The 21,563-nt window shown below is 49.2% G+C and overlaps 1 protein-coding gene across 1 annotated transcript in view; it reads right to left on the minus strand.

Moving 5' to 3' along the window:
• Positions 1 to 1,625: 1,625 nt before the first annotated feature.
• The window catches only part of LOC144820062 (uncharacterized), a 226,705-nt gene continuing 206,767 nt past the window's right edge, over positions 1,626 to 21,563 (minus strand). Inside the window, 1 exon segment of the mRNA XM_078677717.1 lies at positions 1,626 to 1,757. Within this exon segment, the coding sequence (XP_078533843.1) occupies positions 1,626 to 1,757 (132 nt within the window).

The following is a 21,563-nucleotide window of genomic DNA, read 5'->3' on the forward strand; positions in this document are numbered from 1 at the left end:
AAGTCTGTATTCTAGTGTGTGTATCATTGTTGACAGAAGCTGCATGATACACAATGACTTTTAAAGTATGTGTATCCCTTTAGCTTTCCAAAAATATGTGGCTACTCGCCTTCAGAAGACTCCTCAAGACCTGGCTCTTCGAGCAGTAACAGCAACCCCCTCCCCATAGCGCCATGAGACCCTCACGGGTAAGTAGTGCGCTTTACAAGTACTCTGATTGATTGATATCAGTGTTTCGCAAATTCAAATTTGTACAAAGTGTATATAACTGATGACTCGATTGCAAGATACACCATATATTCCAGACTGCATTAAAAAAAATCCCAGAAACCACAGAGCTTTCTTAATCCGGAACATCATTTTCACCTTTGGCGTGAAACAATGCATAAAAAATGTCAGCCCTCAAATAGAATGCACCAGTCGTAATTCTATGGCAGGAGCGAAGGCACAGATTATGCTTCTCAATTTCTTTACTAATCAAACAGCATCCAATGAAAATAAATGTAAACATTGTAAAATACTACATATCCCATGAGGCTTTGAATCACGGCTCCTTCATTAAACAATCAAACATGAGGTTAGCATACAAAATATCGAGGCACCATATTAAGTACCTCTAATTTTGCTCATGCGTGGCCTATGTCTGTTGGCTATTTTCTTATTGTACACTTATTAACCTGTACTTTTTATGATTATAATTATATTTGCTTATGTAGCGTTGCGCCGTGGTGTGTTCACCGCATGCGTTCCTTTCATTTTCCCCTTCAGCACTTGATGCACTGCCGATTGTGCCTTTCTTTGTTTTCCCCCTTTTCAGTTCCTTGTACTCACATCGCGAATGTTCTGTCAGTGTAGTTTACATGTCTAGCGCTCGGGCTGGGGATGGCCCCCCTCAGGGAGTAAGGAGCACGCCGGAGCCCGATCGGACTGCTTGCATGCATCTCGGGAACCTGCATGCACAGTGGCGTAACGAACCTTGAGGGGGCCCCCCTGCAGGGTACATAAAGGGGCCCCCTCCGGACTCAATCTAGAGCGGTGCTGACGGGGGGTGAGAGCCCCCCGCACCGCGGGGGCTACAGGGGCCTGTGTTACACCCCTGTGCATGCATCTGTGCATGCGTTGCAGTCCTGCCTTGAACACGCTGGAAGACGCCTCTCCGCGGCTAGCACAACAGTAGGAATGAGCAGCAGGCAGTGATCAGAGTGGGTACCGGGCCTTAGCTAAGATTTGCACTGCGTTTTCTTCGCATTTTGCCTGAACTTTAACCCCTCAATAACCTGCATTAGCAGGAGTTAATTTTTGGAAACCCTTGCTTAATAGGCAGGCAGGGTTTAAATACCCTCCGTTAGTCCTGTTTCCAAGGGCTGTTGGTACCTTTATTGTGGCCCCACTGCCCCAGCCTTTAGCTCCTGACCAACACCCTTTCTCAATTGCGAGCCAGGGTTGGAAAATGAAGCTTCCCTCTGGGGATTTGAGCAGAAAATATGTATTTAAACCATACCAAAGGTGGATGGGTGTCAGTGCCCCGACATGTCTGTACTTGTTGCTTTATGTGAGTTGTGTCAGACAGCAGCGCTCTCATTTCATATCACCCACCTGAAATCCATGTCTGTTCTGTGTGAAGACTATTTTGAAGCCGGGGTTGGTTCTGGGGTCCCTGCTGCCTGGATTGTGTACTTTCCTGGGGTGGTGTACACCTTCTCAAAGTCCAGCTGCCTCTTCACAAGTGTATCATATTTGTCCTGGTGATCGCACACCTGTCAGGAGTTGGAACAAACAATACACAAGAGTCAAACGGTGTCTAATCCTGGACACCAACAAAAATACTCAATGTAATCACTCCACTGATAGGGGCAGGGTGCAGACATGAAGATAAGACAGTGCTGCTAATTGTCTGAGAGGTGAAGACCTAGGACCTAATTTAGATCTCAGCAGACAGGTTACTCCTTCACAACTATGACAAATATCCCGTCCAACAAAATATAAATCCCGTAGGACATAATGGGATTAATAATTTGGCGGACAGGATAGCCATTGCAGTTGTGACAGAGTAACCCATCTACAGAGATTTAAATCAGGACCTCAGAGCCGTGTTTAGAGTTGGAGAGACTCGAAGACCCTCTTACATCTGGAGAACACTTTAGGAACTCAGTTGAATCCGTCAACTGAATCTTCTATTTAGGTTTAAAGCATTTTATTGCGAGGTTATCAAAAAGGAAAGAATACAAACAGTGTGAAACTTGTCGTCGAAGAGTTGCAAATCAGAGTCTCCACTCCATGAGTGCCATCAGAAATTGACACAGTACAATCATTACATGTTATGGAGCCACATGCTAGGTGGAAGGGCAATGACGACTAACACCAAAACCAAACCCCCCCCCAACCGCCCCCCACCCTACCCTCCCCCCGAACCACCCCAGCCTCCCCCCTCCCCCCACCCTCCGTGTCCTCCCCCCTCCCTCCCGTATGTGCTGAGCCAATGTCTCGCGCCCTCCACACCACCGCGCTGGCACCTCGCCTCACATTGCGGATACCCACACCTCAATTAAACCTGCGGAGTAGTCAAGGACGTCAGTCTCATGAGCCTGAGGTATCAAGGGCAAGTAATTTCCTTAAATTCAGACTGTAGTAGGGTGAGAAAAGGCTGCCACAATTCCTCCAACTTGTCTACCTCACCCGCAACCGTTAGGGACAGTTTCTCCATACCCAGAACGTGCCACAACCTGTGTAACCAGCCTATAATGTTGGGAGTAGTGGTGGTGTGCCAATAAATGAGTATGTTCTGTATCGCAGAACCCAGTGCAATCGCTATCTGCCTACCCCTTCTGGACCTCAGAGGATACATCAACCCGTTAGGCAACCCCAATAGGACATAGGCGGGGAAACGAGGCAGTTCAATGTCAAAGCACTGGTCAATCTCATTTAGGACCTCTTCCCAGTATGGACCTAGCAACGGGCAGTCCCACAGGATATGTGTTAGTGTACCAGTCTGTCCGCACTCGCGCCAACAGGTGTCCGGGATGACGTGGTGCATCTCATGCAGTCGTTGAGGAGTGTAGTACCAGTATGTGGTTATTTTAGTGAAGGTCTCGGTGAGCCCAGTGTGGTATGCCGAGTGACGCGCGCGGTAGGAGATGTCGTCCCATTCCTTATGACTTAGTTCCCTCCCTAGTTCCCGCTCCCACCGGTTCCGACCGGGATTATAGATGTGGAAGGGGGGGCTGCAACAGTTTGTAAAGGTCCGAGACGAGCTTGGCATCCGATGAGCGTGTCGCCAGCCACATCTCGTAGGGCGTAAGTTTCCGTTCGGCTAGGTCTCGTACCGCCCGTTGCAGCGCCCAGTGTCGAACCTGTAGATATCGCAAACGTTCAGTCTCAGGCAGATTGTATTCTCGCCTGAGGTCCTGGAACGACACGACCCCCTCAGAACCGTACATGTGAACCAGAGCGCAGCACCTGGCCGCTTGCCAAAGCGAGAACGCGCCAGGTTCCATCCCGGGTTGAAAGTCAGGATTCCCAATCAAGGGTGTAAGCGGCGACGGGAAGGTGGTGAATTCCCGTGTAGCATTCACGGCGTCCCACACTCTAAGTGGAACTTGCGTGACCAAGGACGCGTAGAGATTGGGAGGACGATGAGATCTGCGCATGAAGGGTATCTCTTGTAAGGTTCTGCCCGCTACTGCCTGGTCCTGAAACAGCCAGTGCCTGTCAGATTCCCATTTGCTCCACTCCACAAAATACCTCAGTTGCGCCGCTTGGAAGTACTTGTGGAGATCCGGTATGCCGAGGCCTCCGGATTCCGGGGCTAGCGTAGACAAGGTCCTTTTAAGCCTAGGCTTACGTCCCTGCCAGACAAAGCGGGCGATGTCAGCCTGTGCCTGTCTGATCCAGCCCTTCGGGGGCAGGAGCGGTAGGGCCCGAAACAAATACAGGATCTGCGGCAAAAGAGTCATCTTCACCGCAGCGATCCGCCCCAGCATTGACAGTGTTCCCTTGTTCCAGCGGGACAGTTCCTCCTTCATCTTTTTACCCAGTGCCGCGTAATTCGCCGTCGCCATGGCGGCCAAGGAGGGTGCCAATAAGACGCCCAAGTACGGGATCAGATCATTAGACCAACTCATGGGAAAGCGACTCTGTAGCTCAAGTCTTGTTGCAGTGGTCAGTGATAGGTCCCGGGTGGACGACTTCCTCATGTTCATCTTGAAGCCCGCCACCGTGGCGAAGGCCTCCAATTCGGCTATGCAGGCCGGGAGAGCCTCCCCCGGGTTATCAAGCATGAGGATCACGTCGTCCGCGTATAGGCTAATGGTGTGAACGTAGCCTCCCATCTAGACCCCAGTCACCTGCGGGTTCCGGCGAATCCTCTGGGCAAACGGCTCCATGTAGAGGGCAAAAAGAAGTGGGGACAGTGGGCACCCCTGTCTGGTCCCCCTTTCTATCGCAAAGTGCGCTGAGCTGCACCCATTCACCCGCACCACTGCTGATGGGTGTTTATAACAGTTAAATACAAGGGTGCGGAATTTCTCCCCCACCCCCAATTTGCAAAGGACTCTATCAAGGTAAGACCAGCGCACCCGGTCGAACGCTTTCTCCGCGTCGACCGATAACAACATGCGCTCCCCAGGGACGCGAGAGGCCTTCTCTAGGACGTGTACAACTCTCTTTGTGTTGTCCACCGTTTGCCGTCCGGGGACAAACCCAGCCTGATCCGGGTCTACAAGTCCCGGCAGATATTGCGCTAGCCGATTCGCCAGGATCCCTGTGTAGAGCTTAAGGTCCACGTTTAACAAGGAGATTGGCCAATAGGAGCCGCACTCAGACCTGTCTTTCCCAGGTTTGGGAATAACGGACACTGTCGCCCGGAGTAAGTCTGGAGGGATAGCTCCCGGCTCCGTGAAGGAGTTATAGAGACGCGTCAACAGCAGGACCAATTCTTGACAGAATGTCTTGTAAAAGAGAGGGGTGTACCCATCGGGCCCAGGGGCCTTCCCAGGTTTAAGACAGGAGATGGCTGCAATCACCTCTTCTGGCCGGATGTCCCGTTCCAGGTGTTCCGCCTGTTCCGGGGTGAGAGCAGGAAGCTCGACCGACTCAAGGTAATCAGTCTCAGCCAATGCTGAGGGTGGTTCGCCTGTGTATAAGTCAGCGTAGTAGCGGCGGAATTCTTCCGCAATCTGAGGGTCCTCTGTAGCAGTCTCTCCATTGGGAGTCGACAGTTCCGCAACCCGCTGACGCTGATGTTTTACCCGGAGCTTGTTCGCCAGAAGGCGGCCGCACCTATCTCCACCAGTGTAGTACGCATGTTTCAGGCACAGCGCTGCATATTCCGCTCTGTCCATGTCCAGCGCGGAGAGCTTTTTCCGGGCCGCCTTAAGTTGCCTCCAGATTCTGGGGGCCCCTGTTCTTTGATGCATGTTCCAGCTCCTGCACCCTGGTGGTAAGCTCATCTCGTTTTTGTTGTCGTTCTCTATTTTCTGCAGACGAGGTGGCGATGAATTCCCCACGGAGCACCGCCTTCAAGGCGGCCCATTGCGTCGCGCGTGAGGTATCCCCATTTTCGTTATGAGACCGGAAGTCGGCGATCGCGTCCCGTATCTGCTTCACCACCACATGCTTATGCAGCAGGGTGTCCCTGAGGCGCCAGACTCCCCGAGTGGGTGACACCGGCGGCAGTTGAAAGGAGCCCGTCACCGGGGCATGATCCGATAGCGTGAGAACCCCTATGTCGGAATCCATCGCAAGTGCGGCCATCGGCCCCGTAACTAGGATATGATCCAATCTCGCGTATGTCCCGTGCGCGTGGGAATAATAGGAATAGGTCCGGGCGTTCGGATGTAGGCGTCTCCACAGATCATGCAGATCGAGATCGCCTAGGTGGGAGCGACATAGGTCTGAGAACTCCCCGGAGTGTGGGCGTCGCTGTGCCGACCTTTCCAAGAGTGAATCAATGACCATGTTCAGGTCCCCCCCAATGATCATGTGTCTGTCCGGTGTAGTCGCTATGTACTCGAGGGCCGATTGTAAGAACAGGTCTTGGTGGTCATTCGGGCTATAGATGGATCCCACAGTAAACAGGAAACCCCCCAGCTTGAGCCTGTAAGCAAGGAGCCTTCCCTTCTGCTCCACAACTTTGTGTAGGACCTCTCCCCTAAATGACCTAGATATTAAGATGGCAACCCCCGCTGTCTTGTTAGGCCCCGAGGAAAAGAGCTGTACTGGGAATTTCGGTGATCTCATCCTAAGGCAGTCACGTGATAGGAGGTGAGTCTCTTGTAAAAGCCCGATGTCGGCCTGGGTGTTCTCAAGTAGGGATAATATCGCTCTACGTTTGACCGGGTTGTTCAGTCCTTTCACATTGAGGGTGACTATCTTAAGGGCCATGAGTAGTCGTCCCAAGAAAACCGTTCAAAAGAGGCTACGGCGGTAGGGATCGCCGTGCGCACCCATGGCGTAAGGCCAAGCAGACGCCGGAGCCCAAGAGCACCACAATCGCAGCTCAGTACATGCGGTGTGAAGTCAGCGCAAAAATAGCAACAAAACATCATAAGCCAGCACAATTCCCCAAGTCCCCCCCAACATCCCTCAACCAACCAAACTCCCGGCAACTCCACCCCGAACTTCGAGCCCCCGGATACAACCTCCCCGAGCCCAACTGTTCCCCCCCCGCGGCCCCCTCTACCCACCAACACCCCCCCTCCCCAACTCCCATTGAGCAAGGATCATAGTCCCAGTCCGGTCCTTATCGGACAAGTCTGTGGTAAGTTATTTATGTGGACGTCCAGCCACCTCCTGCACCCCCCCGCCGCCCCCTCCCCCCGGAGCCCCCGCACCTGCGGTATGGATGAAGCCATCAAGATCTCCCCCCGGAGTGTGCTCAGGGCCACATCACCAGACGACGTGTCTCTGGATACCACCATTGTCGCGCTGTCCATTTCAGCTCTGACCGTGGGTGAGTCTGGTCTCGATGGCAAATCAGCGGGCCGGCGCCTTCGAACAGTCTGCCAGCCATCCCTGGTGAGCCGTCGGCGGGAGATCGTGGGAGTGTCGGTGTCCACCGCTGTGATCCCCAGCACCTCGCAAGTGTCCTGGAGGGACCGGAGTTGATGCAAGGTTCCGTTCCAGCGAAAGATTAGCCGAAAAGGATGGCCCCAGGAGTACTGCGTGCCGTGTTCTCTCAAGAAGTCCGTGGCGATCTTGAAGGATTTGCGCTTTTGAAGGGTTATTGTGGATAAGTCTTGAAACAGCGCTACCTGATGACTCCGGAAATGCAGAGGTTGTCGACGTCGAGCCTCTCGGATGATCCGCTCTTTCAAGGGGAAGTCCGGCAGGAAAGCCAAGATGTCCGGGGCTGGCGCCGAAGCCCGTCGTGGTGGGCCCACCCTGTGTGCTCTATCAATCCGCACTGGGAAGTCGCTCGGTTCCCCCAAGAAACGAAACAGATCTCCCAGATAAGCCGTCATGTCCTCCCCTTCTTCTCCGGATGGAACGCCTTGGACTCTAATGTTGTTGCGCCTGGACCTATTCTCGAGATCCTCCTCGTGGGCCTGGAGGTCAATCTGCTGATCCCTGAGTCGCAGAACCTCCTGTTGCAGGTGTGTTATCTCCTCATCGCGGGTGTGGTTAGTTTCTTCCACAGCGGCTACACGTTCACCAAGGGAGTCGGCCTCCCTCCGCACCTCCCGCACTTCCCCAGCCACTTCCTGTTTCAGTGCCTGAAAGTCTTCTCTGAGGGTGCTGAACAATGATTCCAAAAACGATCGGGTCACTGGGGGTTCTCCACCTTCTGCCCCTCGAGAGCTGGATGGGGGGCTTGGGGCTGGCTGGCTCCTATCATGCCTTGGGGTCGCTCTGCTCAGCATATCGGGTAAGGTGCGCTCACCTTCTTACCCCCTCTGTTGCCAGACATCGTGGGAGCGGTAGTGTCTGCGTCGTGGCGGGTAACAAGAAGGGACCAGGCCCCACGGGCCGTGATGTGCGCGGCTGCACTCTCGATGCTACGGTCTCCACAGTCTCTCACAATTTTTCCCCAGGGTGAGCGCGGAAAGCATCCAGGACCAGCGGTAGCCAGGCCACTCCGTCACCTCCACTCCTCAAAGGCACTCCAACCGGTCTGTCCTCAGCGCTTCCCGAGTAGATGCAGAAGTTCAGGTCGCATAGAAGGGTCGGAGCAGCCCCCCACTGTGTCGTCGTAGAGACTGTGCAGTCCAATCACCTCCAAGGCCAGCGCTTTCCACCGATGCCCCTGCACCGTCCAATTCAATGCCTAGGCCTAGAGCTTGTCACCCATGGGGGCCTTCCCGAGGGGTCAGTCGTATAGTACAGTTCCAGCTACCTGTGTGGTACAGGAGAGGGGGCTCCTATTTAGACACGGTTCCGCAGGCCCCCAGGGGGCCGCCTGAAAGGTGTGCCGGGGCTGGGTCCCCGTGGCCCGCCTGGGTCACCCCGCGCGACCGGGGGTGCTCTCTGGTCGTTGCGTCGGACCCCCGGACCTCGCGAGGCACAGTGGTGGGCTCAGCGCCTCCCGGGTTGATGCAGAAGTGCGGGCCGCCCAGAGGGGTCTGGGGAGCCCCTCACCGTGTCGCCATGGAGGTGGTGCAAGTCATCTTTCTCCAAGGTCGGCGTCTTCTACCCCTGCACTCGCTCCGCCCAACGGTCCGCGCAGGCAGACAGCTCGCCACCCAGGCAGGGCCACTTGGGGGTCCGGCCGCACAGTCTAGGTCTGGCGGCCCATGCGGCGCAGGAGAAAGGGCCCGCAGGCAGGCAGGGCCCCGAGTCGAGCGGTGGCGCCCCCCGGAAGGCCCACCGGGGCCCGGTCAAGAAGTGCGTCGGGGCGGGGGCCCCCGTGCCGTGCTCCGATCACACCGGGCGCTCGGGAGTGCCCCCCGGATGTTGCGTCGATCTTCCTGGCCCCGCGGGGTGCGATGGAAGGCCCCAGAAGCCGGCGCCCCGGGGCGGGCCTCCCAGCTCTCCGGAGCCCCGGGGTCACGTATTCAAGACTCACCGGAACCGCTGCGCGGGACCCCGGCCAATCCCCGCGGGGTCACCGCGTAGCGCTGTCTTCCTTTCCCGGCAGCGACCTGCTAGGGCGAGCCCCTCCTCCGCTTGTCTCTGCTGCCTCTCCAGGGCTCCTCACCGCTCCGCTGGCTTGCTCCACGGGGCGGCCTGCATACGCTCTCCGGCCCGGCGGCAGGCCCTCTCCCAGGGACTCTCCCAGCCCGGCTCCGCTACGTTCCACAGGGCACCGGGGATCCCCAGACTGCGCCGGCGCTTGTGCACCAGTTCCGAGCACCGTCACCCACTGGATCCGGGGGAGATCAGCAGTAATAGGCGGTACAAAGGCTCCGGGGTCTCGGGAGCTCACTAGGAAAGCATCCTCCTAGCCCGCCATCTTGGCCACGCCCCTGAATCTTCTATTTAGAGGACTGATTACAGCAATGTCAGAACAGTAAATTAAAAAACAAAAATGAATAAGCAAAGTGGATGAGAGTCACTAAATAGCACCAAGCAACTGTCAGTCACTCATAAAACATGAATAAAAAAATAACATTGTAAGTGGGATCTTGAGTGAGGTGGGGGAACAAAGGAAAGTGTAGAAGAAAGGGGGTGAAATGAGAGCATGCGGGGGAAGCTGAGAGAAATGAAAAATAAAACACTCTCTATGATGTGATGAATATAACATAAAATAAAGAGAATTACCGCAAGTCTTAGTAGAAAAAAACAGATGATCCAAAACTGTGGGACCAAAACATTGCTGGGCGACAAGAATAGAAGTGCGAAGAAAGATATTGAAACACAGCAGTGATCTCAGATAGAAAAGGAAATCATCCTATCCAAGCTCACTCTGTTGTATATTGGAAATGATAGGTCTGCCAAGAGACAGCTGAAACTGCCTGTAGCAAGATCTAAAAGGGAGACAGGCCCCTTCAGGGAAAAGGCCCATATCCTAAGAAAGAAAATGGGGGAGACGTTTTATTTGTTATTCCCTCCACACTTGAACATTGCCTCACAAACCTATGACCACCCATCTCTTGCTTGTGCTGTGGACCATAGGTTTATAACCTTAGCCCAAATGTGAGGATACAATTCATTGTCCTCTCTCCTGGTCTGGCACACACCCGCTCCCTCTCACTGCCCTCACTCCTGGTCTACCCACACCCTCTCCCTCTCCTGGTCCATGTGAATCTCAGTAAAAGACACTTGGGGAGAGCTGCTCTGCTCCCTCTATAGTTGTGAGTGCAGACAAAGGTCAGAGTACATTTTGGTTTCTTTGCTGGTGCACCTTGTAAGATACCACCTCTCTGTACAGTGTACTAAAATCAAGTTGTCTATATAAGAAGTGTGAGATATCTCCAGAGGAAGATAGAAGCAACAGGTAGATAATACCAACTCTCTTTTTGTGGAAGCATTGGCGAGAAGTTAGGCTTATCAAAGGGTTGTGCTAGGGCATTTTTTGGACTCATAGAGGCAACAAATGTGACATACACTCAAGAATAAACCCAAGACCAATTTTCTATGAAAATAACAAGATTCTTTAAATTTCTTTTTTAGAAGCAAGTCTTCAAATCAGAGATATGCTTTATGCAATTTGAACACTCAAATAAATAATTTGTATACATGTGGTTATCGAAACAAATGCAGTGCAGTTCAAATTATGCAGTACTTTCAGTAGCTAGGCATTAGACGGTCAATTCCGTCAAATAGTTACTATCGGTTCAATGGGGAAATCAATGGAAGTGTATAGCTGCAGTGAAATTCAGTAGACCGCCAACAACATCACGGTTGCTGGCAGCAGTTCATTGGAAGCCAATTGATTGGGAACACTGCCAAACCGGAGTTTGCATTTGTTGGAGAATGGTGAGTTTTCAGGTAGCAGAGGACCTCTGATTCAGTTGACACTGCAGTTGTTGGTAGTATGACTCCGCCATGGCGTTTTAATCGACCATGGTCCTGTGCAAGGTCAGAGGTCATCTTCACTAGTATGATGAAGGCCTTTGGGGGCCCAGGACTCGGGACAGCAGGCAGAAGAGTTGCACCTGGAGCAGGAGTACCAGAGGTTGTGGGTGCTCTTTCTGGAGTTCATTGGAAGTGGTCAGGCCACAGGTGTTTTACAGAGCAGACCATCATGGAAGAGGCAGTAGTTCTGCCATTGCTTTTTTATGCAGTGGATGCCACTGTTAGGAACATGGCTGTTTTCAGTGTCGATCGTTATGCTGAGAGGATCCCTCGATTTAATGGAGACTTACAGGGGTCGATTCCACTGTACTGGTGAACCCACAGGCCTATGATGCTGCAACGTTTCTTTCTGTTGTGAGTTGCAATTGCACGGAGTGTGCCAGTCCTCAACTACTGCAGTTTCTTTACTGGCAGGTGACGGGGACTAGAGCCTCTAGCCCAAAGGGAGGTTATTGGCAAATTGCTGAAGGCTGCAGGGTTCTGGGGCATCTTGGAGGCCTTGCAAGTTTCAGGAGAGACAGCAGGTTGCAATGGTTGGGTTCTTAGCAGTGTTGGGGGTTTGTGCCAGTTTCCTCTGCATCGTGTCTCAGTTCTTGAAAAGCAGTGGTCTTCTTCTGTCATCTTCTTGTGTCTGTTGAATCTAAAGCCCTGGGTACCAGGAGGACTACTTACTGGGGCTCACAGGGGAGACAGAAGTTGTAGAAATCATGCGAAAATTTTAGGGAAGAGAGATATGGCACTGCAAACCTGGTTAGCAGGGACCCAGTGCACTTACAATTCACAATTACATCACATATCAGGCATACATTGGGGGCAAACCATGGTAAAAGAGGTACTTTCCTACACACCTCATAAAGGATGATCAGGACCACACATGGAGCTGCGTCCATATCTAAAAGCATGCTTCCGCATGTGAAGAGTTTACCCCAGGGTGCAGATACCCCTCAGGAGCCTTTCCCCCAGTGTGAATGGTCGGTCAATGGAGGAGTGGCAGCGCGGCAATACTGTCCCATCAGAACTGACAGTTTACTTTAGAAGCGACAATAGGCCGACATTTCTTTGTTTAAAAGAACAGTACCAGCACTTGTCACTGGACACTACAGGCACTTTGAATGGAGACTGATTTAGTTTCATTGTGACAGTACTAAAGGTTATGTGCAGTAATGCTATAGCATTCTTACAGTACTTGCACTGCTCATCATGGGTGTGACACCTTTATTGGGTCAGTAGAGACTCCTGCAGAGCTGTAAGATCTTTTTGACAGTACTAGCACTTCACAGCAGAGCTGCAAGAGCATCGCTACATTACCAACATTTCTCAGCAATTCTGTAGGACCTTTGAAACACTACTCACACTTCTCAGCAGTTCTTCAGGACCTTTGTGCCAGAACTTGTACTTCTCAGCAGAGCTGCAAGAGCGTTGTAGCATTACGGACATTTCTCAGCAGTTCTGCAGAACCGTTGCAGCAGTACTGACATTTCTCAGCAGTTCTTCAAGATCTTTGCGGCAGTATTGAGACTTCTCAGCAGGTCTGCAAGACCTGTGTGGCAGCACTGACATTTCACAGCAGTTCTGCATGTCAGATCCACGCTCTTTTCAAATGCACAGGAGCAGAATGCCGCAAGTTCCCAATGCCTCACCAAGATTCCTCAGCCACACGCATTAAACAGCATGTAACCCAACGAAACCCAGGGGGGGGGGATGGGACAGAGAAGAGACAGCCACACCAGTCTGATTCTTCCTCTCAGCTTCGAACACCCTTCTGTGTTCTTCGCTTCTTCAGACGTGATAGGTAAGTAAAGACTGTAAAGATAATTCTCAATTTAATTCTAAACCTCCAGAAGCAATTTAATATATAGTGTCACCTTCTATAACCTACACTATATAGGTGTGACCTATGCTTCTCTTCTATTGATGGTGTATATGTTTCTTGATGCTGTGAACTAAAATAACAATATATTAGTTTTTTCCTTCCTCAGATTAATCTGCTTAATCCTATTTACTTCTCTCTCTCTCTCTTTATTGCCTTCTGAATACTCACCTTGTTGTTAAACAGCTGTAGGGTTATTGGGATTCTTTTTGGTAAGTATATGTTGACTTTTATCCTTTGCTTCACCTTATTCTATCTATGTATTTACATCTACTTTAAATTTCTCTGATAGTCTTTCTCTTCTTGTTACTTAATGAACCTTGAAGTTACTTCATTCCTGGCAGCACTAACACCGTGTCACATGCAATGTTTTAACCTTTCCGTTTTTTCAGAGTTATTTCCTGTTTAAAAATACAAATATGTACATCGAGTGCTTAACCTACTTGTGCTGACTCTTCCTTTGTCAGAAAACTTACTCCAAGGCGTCCATCTCTTCTAGAACCTCATCACCCAAACTCAGGATTCCGGGTGGCCTTCTTGTAATGGTACATGCTGGATTTCGATATTGCCTGTGCACAGTGTTCTTCTTTGTTCCAAGCTTGTGCAACATAGAGTTTACCAAGAGTATTTTTACCTTACGTGGTCTGACAGTCCTGACAGTACCCTCCCTCAAAGTAAATCCTCTCTGCTTGGGCTTGTTTGGGTACCATTTATGAAATTCCTTAATCAATCGAGGAGCGTGAACATCTATAGACAGCTCCCAAGATATTTCATCAGGTCCATAACCATTGCAGTCCAACAAATAGTATAATTGAGCTTTCTTAATCTTAGCATCCAAAACTTGCTGTACTTCAAACTCCTCTCCTTTCTCAGTCTGAATTGGCCTGGGGGGTTTATTCATTTGCATATCATTTGTCACCTTTTTTAGTAAAGAGACGTGAAATGCTGGTTGAACTTGTAACCCCACTGGCAACTTCAATTGGTAATTTAGGGTTCTCAACTTTTTCTCAATTAGATAAGGGCCGACAAATCTTTGCTGAAATTTTCTAATTCCTTTAAGCCTAAGATTCTTTGCATTCAACCATACCTTATCCCCAACTTTTAACTCTGGTTCTTTTCTTCTCTTTTTTTCTGCATAGAATTTGTAACTTTCTTTTGCTTTGGCTAAGTTCTCTGTAGCTAAACTATGCACCCGTGTCATGTGTTCAACAAAATCTGATACTGCTGGAACGTCCATCTCCTGAAAACTTAAGAATTGATGGGGATGCCTACCATTGTTTAGATAGAATGGGGAGTAACCAGTAGAAACATTCTTTGCATTATTATGCACAAACTCTGCTGCCCACAGATAGTCTGGCTAATCACCCTCCTGATCTAAAAGACACAACCTAAGGTACTGTTCTAGCTCCTGATTTGTCCGTTCTGTCCGACCGTCAGTTTCTGGGTGATAACTTGTCGTGTACCTGTTTTCTATGCTCAATTTCTTAATGAAGGCCTTCCTTTGGTATGCCATGGGCACTAACAATGGTTTGACTAAAGGTGGATGCCAATGTCTTTGCCGTGGGCACCCCTTTTAGTGGTACAAAATGAGCCAATTTATCAAATCCTCTACTTGAGGGAAGATCAACGGTTAAGTCTAACGTGACTGTTTGCCAAGGGTAAGGAGGGGTTTTCAAAGGTTGCAATAACCCTTTGGGAGCTTAACGTTCGATTTTCCCCTTGCGCAGGTTTCATAAGTGGTCACATATTGTCGCACATCCTTTATCATGTCTTGCCACCAAAAACATCTCCTCAGTCTTTGCAATACCTTTATGGCCTGCCAATAGGCTATCATGACTTTCCTTCATTGCTCTTTGTTGCATTTCTGGTGTGGGCAAATAGAGAACTCCATTATGATATGGTAACCCTTCGCAAATTTCTCGTCTTGAATCCTCCTTCACCCAATTATCCATTTCTTCCACAGCCATATCATCTTGTTTTCCCTCTTCCAGAGACTCTTGCAAAACTCCTCCTATCCGTTTTTCCGCTGGTATAATGGTTTGATCCTTGACCTCTTCCGATACTCCCTCAGTACCTAGCCTGGACAAGGTTTCCACCTTTCCATTTTGTGAACCTGGTTGATAAGTAATGACGAAGTCAAAATCAGCGAAGTATAATGACCAGCGTAACTGTCAAGGTGTCAAAGTTATAGATGATTTGAGGAATTTCAAATTCCTATGGTCTGTATAAACGGTGACCACGTGTCTAGCACCCATCAAATAGTGTCTCCATTCCTTGAAGGCATCTTTGGTGGACAGTAACTCTTTTTTTGTGATTGTGTTGTTGACTTCTGCAGCAGTTAATTTTCTTGAACAAAAGGCTACTGGGTGAAGTTGTCCGGTTGTTCGATGCCTCTGAGACAACACTCTGCCTAACGCCAGATTGGACGCGTCAGTTTCCACATAGACAGGCTCAGAAGGATCTGGGTGTAGCAATATTGGCGCTTAAGTGAAATCTTGTGAAATCTTGTTTTAGCTGGGTGAATGATTCTTCTGCTTCTTTGGTCCACTCAAACTTAACTCCCTTCTTAAGTAATCTAATCAAAGATATCAGCTTCTTGGAGAAGTTTTGTATGAACCTCCTGTAAAAATTAGCTAATCCATTGAAACTTTGAATTTCCTTCACTGACCTTGGAGATTCCCAATCAATCACGGCCTTGATCTTGTTTTCATCCATGGTTATTCCGTTTTGTGAAAGGACGAAACCCAGAAATTCCACCGAAGTCACATTAAATGTTACAAATAGAATGTTTTCTCGTAATTTCTGCAGGACCTTCCTGACGTGTTTTTCATGATCTTCTACTGTGTTAGAAAAAATTAGAATATCGTTAATATATACTATTGTATTCTGATCTATGAACTCTTTCAACATATCTTTGATAGAATGCTGAAAGGCTGCTGGAGCATTGGATAAACCATAAGGCATTACTTGATATTCAAAGAGACCATGCTTCGTCCTAAATGCTGTCTTCCATTTGTCTCCTTCTTGAATTCTGACTAAATGATAGGCCCCTCTCAGATCCAACTTAATATAGATCTTTGCTCCCTTTACTTGATCTAACAGCACAGATATTAGCGGCAAAGGGTATCGATTCTTGATGGATATCCGATTGACCGCTCTGTAGTCTACACAAGATCTTAAGTCTGCACTTTTCTTCGGAATAAAAAAAGTGTGGAAGTTTCTGGGTATTGAGAGGGTCTAATGAATCCATTCTTTAGGTATGTTTGCAGGTACTCCTTCAGATGTTCATCCTCTCGCTCTGTGAAAGCGTAAATCCTGCTACACAGAACATTTGGACCCTGGATCCAATTCAATTTTACAGTCTAATTCTCTATGTGGGAGAGTTTTTCTGATTCCACTTCACTAAAGACATCTTCAAATTCTGTGTATTCTGCAGGTAGAGTGGTCGTATTTATCACACATTTGTCTGACCTTGCACTTGTGGAGATTCCGCTTGTTCTTCCTGGACCTTCCTGGACCTGCATCTCAGCTCGCCGGACCCGCTGCGCGGGTCGCGCTTCGCGGGTTGGAGGTGTCATTATTGGAGCTGGGGCAGAGACTTTGAGGTTGGTGGAGCCGGGGGCAGAACGGACAGCAGGGCTGCGAGCGGTCAGGGACTCAGTTTCCCAGGAGTCCCTGCAGGATTGAATGACCAGCACCTGGCCCGCTCTCCCTGCTAGCCACGCCCCCCGACCGAAGGGTAACAAAAAGCCGAACCCTCTTGCCTTCCGTGGGACGCCGATTTTGTCTGACCTTGCCCTTGTGGAGATTCCGCTTGTTCTTCCTGGACCTGCATCTCAGCTCGCCGGACCGGGTTGGAGGTGTCGTTATTGGAGCTGGGGCAGAGACTTTGAGGTTGGTGGAGCCGGGGGCAGAACGGACAGCAGGGCTGCGAGTGGTCAGGGACTCAGTTTCCCAGGAGTCCCTGCAGGATTGTATGACCAGCACTGGCCCTCTCTTCCTACTAGCCACGCCCCCCGTCTATCCTCGTTCCTCAAAGCAGGTGCAGAAGGCCGCTGCGAGGGAGCGTCCCGGGAGAAGCCCGGGACAAGGGCGGGCCCTCTGAGGCCCTCCGAGGACTGCAGAGACTGGACTGGGTCAGGTCCCTTGATGGACTCATTATTTAAAGCTCGCCCAATAGCAAGTATTACGCTATAAATTTGTTCTGGCCCTTTTATAGCTTTATTTTATACTTGCTCTGTTAGTCGGTACTCATTGTGGCGCCTAGTAACGCTGAGTTTCTTGTTTACTCTTTTCATATCTGGTTAGCAGCCTGACTGTGTTTTTTTTTTTTATAATAATAATAATCTTTATTTATATATAAAACAATATCTTTAAAAGTTTCCCAAATCACATTGTGTACAGTTTTGTGAGAAAAAATAGTTTAAAAGAGAAACCAATGCAAACATAAAGAGCATAAAAAAAAATTAAAAAAATGTAAACTGTATTGTTAAACATGGCCTGGGGTGTCTCAAACATCTCCCATCGTATTCAATTATAAAAACAAACCATAAAGGATACATGCTGCAGAGTTTCAATTAGTGTTACGACCCTCCAGGTCGTTGGGGATTCTGTTACAGTACATTGTTTACTCTAAAAAGTCAGTGGCAAGGCCATGGCTGTTTTCTTTGTATTAAGGCAGCAATACGCTTGTTGAATAAATTTAACAAGTTTTATGTTTAAAACAGTGTTGTCCATGGACAAAGCAGCGGTGATGGCATGCCTACAGGTCCGAACCCCCAACCTGATCCATTCTGGCCTAAGCATGCGCCTTCGTTGAGAGTTAAAGGTGGGGCAGATGCAAACCAAGTGCAAAATTGATTCTATCACTGACCCACATCCTCTACAGGTTGTGTCCTCCTCCGTACGTCGCCAGGTGGGTAGATTTTGAAGAAAACGCCAGTCCCCCATTCTTAGGGCAATGAAACTGCGCTTTAGATGGAGAGAAAAAGTGGTGGAAAAATACGTTGCTACAGATACTTGTTTGTAGGAGTTAACGACTGCCCAAGAATGGCTGCGTTTCGTGAGAAGGGCTTTGTCAATTGCGAGGGATATTGATCGCACACATTTTTAAATTGCATTTTTAAAGGCAGATTGGCTAGGATTGAGGGCCCAGAGGTCAGCGGCTGACATCTGGTGGATGTAATCCTTCAAAAGACGGCCAAATGATCCTCCTGGGTTACTCTCGTTAATCTCTTTCCAGACTAGAAATTCTAGTATGCCAGATTCGGCCTGTCTTAGTCTGTGGCAGAGCTTTAGGCATGTGCCAAGATTATGGGCATCGTAATTTGTTAGCTCCAACTCTAGTCTGATCTGCGCAGGGGATGCGGAACTTGGCAAATGCAGTACTTTTTTGTAAATTCTTGTTGTGTTTTTGTTTAAGGCGGTGTTCATTTTACCTTTGAAGGTCTCTACACCGTATGATAATGTGGGGACAATCTTTGCTCTTAGAACTTCTAATAGGGGGGAAAGAGTTGGGCCTGAGAGTTTCGTCGACAGCTTGGTCAATGATACCATTAGTGCCGTGGCTTTGGCTGCAATCACATTACTCTGCTTTACAAAGTTACCCCTAGAGTCCATATGGACACCTAGGTATTTGTATGATTGACCCGTGCTGAGGCTTGTTTTGTTTAGTGACCAGCCACCACCTCCATAACGTTTCTTGCCAAAGGGAACAATCAGGGTCTTTTTCATATTGACTTCTAGTTGGTTAATCGTCGTATATTGGATCAGTGAGTCAAGAAGCCTTTGTAACCCTACCCTTGTGAGGCTAAACAGGGCCAGGTCATCGGCATATAAAAGGTTACATAGTGGCGTGCCTCCTACCCTAGGCGGGTGGCTGTTTACTTTGTCTAGGGTGCTTGGCAAGTCTGCTATGAAAAGATTGAAGAGAAGGGGGGCCAGCACGCATCCCTGCTTGACTCCTCTTGAGGTCATGATTTTTCGCGAGAGATGCGTGCCGGACCCTAACTTCACTCGAACCCAGGTACTTGTGTGCAATTGGATAATGGGGTTCAGGATTTTGTCTGGAATTCCCCACTGCCTCAGTTTTTCCCAGAGTTGCACCCTGGGAACCCTGTCAAATGCAGCTTTAAAGTCGACAAAGCAGCAAAATAATGTCCTAGATGTTAAAATGGCTTTGTCGATGATGGTAGAAACTGCTAATAGATTTGTCATGGTTCCTGAGTTGGCGACAAACCCTGTTTGATTCAGTGGTATCAGGTTGTGGTCCTTTACCCATTGCCCGAGGTCCTCCAGAATAAGCCCCGCATAATGTTTCGCCTCTATGTCCAACAGGGCAATTAATCGGTAGTTTTCAGGGGCAGCGCGAGATCCAGGTTTGTAAATAGGGTGGATAATTGCACCACGCCATGAATCCGGGATTGCTGCTCTCCTCAGAGTGTAATTGAAAAGGTCAGTTAGCTCCATGGACCAGAAGGAAATGTCTGAATTGAACAACCTCTGTGGAAGGCCGTTCGGGCCTGGTGCTCCGTCTTGCCTCCCTTTTGTCACGGCTTTAATGACTCTTTCTTCAGATAGTACATATTCCGCGGTGAACTCTTGTACTAGAGCAAGAGGAGTGCTCGATGTTACACTAGCACCAGTGCCATGTGTACTAGGTGGACCAGTGTTGCCCAAGTGATCTTGTACCTGAAAGTGGACAGTTAGGTATGTTACCCATTCCACTTCCTGAATATTTGCTGAGCCGGAATTGGTCAGGTTTGGATTGGTGCGGTTCACAAGGGCCCAAAATTTCCTCGAGTTTTTTTTCTTGCTCTCCCACAGCAATTCAACCCAGTATTGGGATTCCTGCGCCTTTTTATCTTGGATAATTGCCCTCCTGAATGCTTTTTGAGCTTGTTGGTAGGTTGTGTGGTAGGCGCTATTCCCTGGAAATTTTAAGAATAATCTTAGGGCGTTGTTTCTCGTTCTCTTTAGAGATTTTGTGTCGGTGGAGACTGTGAGCTCAGCTAATGGAGTGGGGCTTGAGCCCAGCACTTTCAATGGGAAGCTATTTATCAGATGAAAGCAAAGCAGCGACCATTTCACTGTCGGGGTGGCCTCTTGATCAAAGCTGCCTTTAATGAACTCCTTACTTACAGTTAATATGTTCGTGCTGTTATTCTCACTCCATTTGAGCCGCTTTAGATTTTCAGAGTGTATTCCCTTGTAGGTTGCGGGCGCCATTTTGTGTAATTCTATCTTTGTGTTAAGATTAATAACCTGCGGCCTGTGATCACTTTCTGACCGTGGATGGATGCTAAAACTGTCCAGATTGAATAATAGTTCAGAGTTACAGATGGTGAAGTCTAGATATCAGTTTTTGCTTCCATTAGACCAGGTCCAATTTGGGGGGGTGTCACCAGTTGACCTTCCATTCATAACCAAGTAGCCTGCATTGTAGAATCTCATCACGGAGAGCTCGCCCAATTTATTGAGAGCTTGATTCAAAGGTTTAGTCTGGGTCATGGCCTCAATGATGTTAGTCAGGGTGGGCCCTTCCATGTCTGCAGCTTTCCCCTGAAATAGGTTGGTATTGAAGTGCCCCGTAACAATACAATCCGAATTGGGATGTTCTGTTGCAATGTCATTCATGATTTCACAAAGACAGGCTAAGTGGACTTTTTTGGTTCGAGTGCTGGGGTTAATGTAAACGTTTATAAGATAGAGTGGATGCTGCTTCCTCCACGGGTTAATTTTGACCCCTGGAAACCAGTCTTCTTTAAGTGAAAGGTGGTTGAATAGACCTTTTAGGTTGTTGGAGATATATGTAGACAGACCACCTTTGGGGTGACCGTAATGGCTGTCCCTTAGTGCTGGCTTCCAAAATTCAATGTAGCCTGCGATGGGGCGGCCCTCTGTGGCCCAGGTTTCCTGTAATGTGATTACTTCGTGTTTGCATAGGAAAGCCAGAGTGTCGTTGTTTGAGGTTTTTTGGTGGAGCCCACTAATGTTCCATGAGCACAATGAGAAGGGCGACGGCCCCTGTCTGTTGTCTATTTTTGACTGTGATTCTACTACAGAGTGTGGTTTTCCGGGGAGTTTATATATATCCACCTGCGTCTCGGCCACGAACGGTCAGTTTGCATTTTTTGAGGACAGGTGTGCTGGCAGCTACCCCCAGCCTTGGCTAGAGTCGACCTGGGCGCCTTCTTTTTCAGATGATTTGATTTGGACTTCCGATCCTGACGCGTTTTTTAGAATGGAATAGGGCCTCGCTTGTACTATTAATTTGGTGGCGGTCGGTTGTCTAGGTGGAGTTGATCTGGTAAGCAGGGAGGTTGGATACCCTGACGTGAAATATGGGTACACTCTGATTCCCCAATTTCTCAAGATGGACTTGTGTTCTAAAAACGCTCTTGCCCAACTGGCCGATTTAAAGGTCGCCACGGTGACCTCGGACGGTTGGTTGCCTCTTGGAGGAAGGAATTCGATTGAATCTATGCTGTCCGTTGACAGCCCTGCGAGCCCTGGAATGCCTTCCACAAGTGTTATCAGGTTTGATCTATTGAGAATATCATGCCGACCCTTGGATTCGTATTCAGGGACCAGTAACATCTGATGGCCGGATGGCTCGGTTTTGCTCCCATCTGAGGCACTTGGAGGCAGATTGTCCAGTTTTTCGTGTTGTATAACTGATTTGGTTTCGCATGTCTGTTGTATCAATCTTTGAGGGGCCGTCTTCAACGATGGGCTGTAA

Source organism: Lissotriton helveticus, chromosome 2_1 (genome assembly GCF_964261635.1).
Source record: "Lissotriton helveticus chromosome 2_1, aLisHel1.1, whole genome shotgun sequence".
Lineage (NCBI taxonomy): Eukaryota > Metazoa > Chordata > Amphibia > Caudata > Salamandridae > Lissotriton > Lissotriton helveticus.